The 4,829-nt window shown below is 43.0% G+C and overlaps 1 protein-coding gene across 11 annotated transcripts in view; it reads right to left on the minus strand.

Moving 5' to 3' along the window:
* Positions 1–804: 804 nt before the first annotated feature.
* LOC109480964 (KH domain-containing, RNA-binding, signal transduction-associated protein 2-like) overlaps positions 805–4,829 on the minus strand; it is an 8,138-nt gene continuing 4,113 nt past the window's right edge. The window contains exons 4-10 of one of the 11 annotated variants that reach the window (XM_019783427.1): positions 3,963–4,109; positions 3,610–3,787; positions 3,060–3,187; positions 2,628–2,696; positions 2,131–2,219; positions 1,934–2,007; positions 805–1,802 (exon numbers count right to left, since the gene is read on the minus strand). In XM_019783427.1, coding sequence (XP_019638986.1) covers positions 1,660–1,802; positions 1,934–2,007; positions 2,131–2,219; positions 2,628–2,696; positions 3,060–3,187; positions 3,610–3,787; positions 3,963–4,109 — 828 coding nt within the window. In that variant the 3' untranslated portion in view covers positions 805–1,659. Of the gene's footprint in view, positions 1,803–1,933; positions 2,008–2,130; positions 2,220–2,627; positions 2,697–3,059; positions 3,188–3,600; positions 3,818–3,962; positions 4,110–4,829 lie in introns of all 11 variants that reach the window. The other 10 variants (XM_019783426.1, XM_019783424.1, XM_019783422.1 and 7 more) reach the window with 10 other exon arrangements.

A 4,829-nucleotide genomic window follows, 5' to 3' on the forward strand; every position in this document is an offset into this window, starting at 1 on the left:
TTGGACACTAAGGTGAGGACTAAGCTTCAATACTGCAGTGTAAAATACCCAGTCCCTTTGCACAACTATCTTGCCCAGAATGTTGACCAACACTGTTAGTCCAGCAGTCACTTGCAGGAACTTGACAAGTTTACCTCCACATTAAGGGAGCTCTATTGTATTGAAGTTTTATAGCATATGAAGTTACCATATATGATTTGAGCAGACATCATCAAAACTCAACAGTGATATAAGATTTGTGTGAAAACTTAACTTTGAAGAAGATTGACTCCTGATATAGAGGTCATTTTAAGAAAGCCCCTTGGCCTCTGCTATTGCTTGCCTAAATCCTATCCAAAATCTTTGAACAACTACAAATACAAAGTCAACATAAGCCTAAGTAAAACGGTTGACTAGAGTAAATGTAGAGTTAACTGTCTGACTTTGAAAAAAAATGGAGCCAACACTTTCTTTCATAAAAAATTACCAAAGGAAACAGGTTTCTTCAGTTCTTTAAGATAAGCACAATGGGCTTCCAAATGACTGCTTTCAGGCTTCTTTCAATACTCACTTTTTCTCTCTGAACAATGTTTCCACTCAAGCAACTTTGGTGTTATGGAGGCCCTAATCAAGGTTACATTTTTTATTGCTAAGTTTGACTTGTTCCTGGCAACAACTTGCTTGAGTGAAATGCTCAGTAGGCCAAGATAAATTTGCATTAACATCTTTAGGCAGGTGACAATACCATGAGGTTGACACTAGAACTGTGCACAACCAGACAATCTTTTGTACTTAACAGTGAGAGAACATATTAAGGACGTTTGCAACTGTTTACAGAGGACATTTAAATGGCGCTTTATTTGTTATGCAGGAATTTCTCGCACTTTCGAACCTGTGAAAAACAAACTTGTAGAGATGAGATCCAACTTACAACTGTTTAAAGCCCATTACACAGTATTACACACGACATTAATGGCAACTAGCATCACTTTCAAATGGCGGTTATCTCGTCTTTACATGGCCTCCTTGGACCGATTACCCTAATACTCTCTAATAATGCCTACACGTTACATGTACCTAGCTAACATTTTCTGCATTATTCACAAGACTCATGAGCACAAAGGTTTTGGCTTCAGTCCACTTTACAACAAGGTAACATGGGGGGTTACGGGGTTTACTCTTTTTAAGGGTATACATTTGACATTATCTTCTTAAGCCGACAGCCAAGCTGGGCAGATGGCACTAGCGTTGCAGTTATTACATACACATTAGGAAGGAAAACATCATGGGGCACGGTGGACATTAATTCTTGACAACACTGTGTTTTTATCTTTGTAATCTAGGGCAAGGTTGTAGGTTTCAGTAATGCATATTTAACAGTTCGCCTATGGTGTAATGGAATGACTACCCAATACACTGCTTTGTGTACATGTAAAAACCCACTAGGTTGCTTGGGAAACCAAGGTACAAAAATAAAACTTTTAAAAGTGGGTCTTCTAACGCATCACTCACCAGTTTAACACTATGGGCGTAATTACAATAAAACCTTAACCTGGAAACCAAACCGAAAAATACAAAAGTACAACTGATTTACATTGGAACTGGCTGTGGTGGTGAGGCTGATGGTCGGTCAGTCACTCGCGTTGTTGTGTCACCCCTCAGGCAACGTGCGCTTCTCTTCTAGTACCCGCTGCCCCCGCCGTAGGGGTGGTCTCTGTAGGCCCCCTTCATGCTGCGGGGTCCGGGAGCCTTCAGGCGGGTGGGGCCACCACTGAGACCACCGGCCCCTCCGCTGCCGCCCCAGCGGTCAGCACTGCTGCTACCTGAAACACGGCAGAACAGAAAAACTGTAGCATGATCCTGATAGGAAAAAGGAACCTATACAAAGTAATAAAATAAATGACATATATATTAAAGTGAACTGGTCTGACAATGTTTTGACTCTAGTGCTTACCATAGTCACCACCATAGTCTCCACCGTAGGAGTCTGAGCTTGCTCCATGGCCATAGTCGTACGATTGTGTTTCACTGAAAAAGGATTGAAATATTCATGATTAGCAGCATATAAAAGCTACTTTTGGCAGTTAGAAGTTATCACCATACAATAAAACCTGTGGGAATTAAAAGACAACTAGTAGGACAACAACTGACCTGTATCCACCTCCTCCACTGGAGCCACCACCATATCCCTGGTCATACCCCTGATCATACCCCTGGTCATAGCTGGACTCCTCATATCCCTACAGGATGGACAGAAGGAAGAAGTTAGGCAACCTAGATAAAATATCTGCTCACAACCACCCTGTTAGTTCCTACCGCTTACATTCCTTTAAATTCAAGCTTTATTTTTACTTACCAGCACCTTTTAGATTCCTTACCTTCTTTGAATTATTGACACAAGTATTATTCACCAATGAATTTTGGTAATTGCTCTGCTTAGAAGCTATTTTAATGTATTTGGGACTCTATTCACGGGACTAATTAATTGTGCTGTTAATAAATTAGGTTTAAAATTCTGTTTAGAAATTGAGGACCTATCAATTGTTCTGTTTAGAAATTAAGACTTAAATTAGGATGATTAGTGCTCCTCTGCAAGGTACCCTCTTTTGGGGCTGAGAGTTTGTTATTAGTTCTGTAAGTCCACTCACGTAGTCTGCGCTGCTTTGTTGGTTGTATCCACCACCCCTGCTGCCACTGCGGAAGCCCTGGCCACCTCCCTACAAGCCGGGTCGAGGATTCACAGACCTTGAGTGATCTCTTAGTTTTCTTGTGTATCTACCATTACACCTATGTCTTGCATAGTTCTTAGCCTTTTGTATGCTCCTTTGGCCATTAGCACATACCTGAAGGAACCCTCTCTTTACTATTGTTCAGGCATGATTCACATGAATTTCAGCTTCTTGCTGTTCAAAATTATTAGACCAGATGAGTATGGGTTAAATTTTTTAGTCAGCTGTTTTGTAAACCTTCCTGACCAACCTTCAAAGCCCTTTGGCCTGCCAGGTTACAGTACACATGTCTATCATGCCTGGACGTGAGATTCATTAACCTGTCCACTTTTAACACCAGTCATAACTTACATAGTCTCCTGTGCTCTCCTGTCCGTATCCTCCTCCCATGGAACTGTCCATGCCACCTCGGCCGGACCCTCGGTAACTCGGGGCACCTCTCAGCCCTGGGCCACCACGACCAGGTGGGCCTCCACGACCTAATGAAGAAACATGTCTACAATTCAGGAACTGATTCTGAAGTTAGCCTAAGTAAAAACATTTTCACCAACAAGTCTGCAACCAACATCTATCTGTGCATTTGGGAAAGGGTCTCATTTCAACACTGCTGGCAGTGGATTGTGAAAAGGAAAGTTTAGCATAGATTGTCTTATCCACCAGAAATTTTTTAAAGAAAGACAAGGAAAATGTGAAAAAGATTACTGCACACCTGACAGACAAAATATGTACACTTTTTAATCCACCAGAGATTTTTTTAAGGAAGGAAGGAAGAAAGTGAAAAAGATTACTGCATACCTGTCAGATGCATTGATTGTCAAGAAAAATATGTAAAAGGATTATCTGTTTATAGTATAACACCCAAGAGAAACAAAGACAAAAAATGGCTACACACGTGACCCACCTGCAGGTGCAGGTGCACCCCTGCCAGGCGGTGCACCCCTACCAGCAGGAGCTCCTCGTGCACCTCCTCGCCCTCCCCGGGACATCGGACCGCCCGGACCGCCACGGCCGCGACCACGGCCTCTTGGAGAAGTCATGCCACCATTCGCGTCGCCCCCAACATACTGCATCTCTTCCATCTGTTGTTGTGCAATCTTGTCATTATGTGTCTAGAATACAACAGACGAGTCTGGTAAGCACGATTTCCTACAGTATCAAACTTGCTAAATCGGAGCTTTGCAACTAAATCAGGCAGTTTAAACTGCAAACCCAACATGTTGTACTGTAAATGTGCAATTAGAAGTGTATACTTACAGGTACAAGGAATTTCTTCACTTCGGCCACGCCGTGTGCAATTCTCTGGTGAGCATCTGCTACGTGACCAAACGCCTCAACCAACACATGCAGCTCCTCATTCAAGTGCAGGTACTTCGGGTCTTTGGACTCTCTGAGCTCCTCCTCCTGTGGAATAGGTACAAATGATGTTAGCACTGATGACCCTTTGTTGTTCTGAGTCTGACTTGTGCACATTTGCATTGTGCGCTAACAACAAGTTTTATTGAAAACAGGAGCATAACCACACAGCGTTCTTATCCTTGATCGACTAATATCACGTCATGATCATCAGGAGGCCAGCAGTCTTTCCACTTACTCTAAGAATATCGCACACCCAGTGTTTCCGCCAGAGGGCCGTCCACCCGTCATATGACGGCCTGGTGTCGTTTTGGACGGCCTAAACTCGGACAGAGGCCGTCCTCTTAAAAAAATTCGAGACTCGGAAAAATCAGAGAAATTGACAGTCTTTGTTTTGTTCCTGTAGACGAGGACGCCGTCCAAGGCAAGAAAGACAAACGTTGTTTGTTTTGCTATTGTTATCATGCTGACGAACAATTGATGTCGGCGCCTTTCGCATACGTTAATCTCATTAAAACCCGTTTTTCAAGTCTCCATCCGGTAAAATGTATCCACAAACATTTTTCCTCGAACAGAATCATTTCGGATGTGAAAATTCTCTTTTGGGAGTTACGTTTTTGATGGTCTTGTAGCGGGCGGGTTGCATGAAAATCCACGCCGCAGTTCGCTATCCACGCCGCGGTTCGCTAACACTTCCGGCTTGCTTGAATACGCGAAAGGCACCACAAATCGGCATATGGATGCATACATTTTCCCAAAAATTCTTCA

Source organism: Branchiostoma belcheri, unplaced genomic scaffold, assembly GCF_001625305.1.
Source record: "Branchiostoma belcheri isolate BF01 breed outbred unplaced genomic scaffold, Haploidv18h27 scaffold53, whole genome shotgun sequence".
Lineage (NCBI taxonomy): Eukaryota > Metazoa > Chordata > Leptocardii > Amphioxiformes > Branchiostomatidae > Branchiostoma > Branchiostoma belcheri.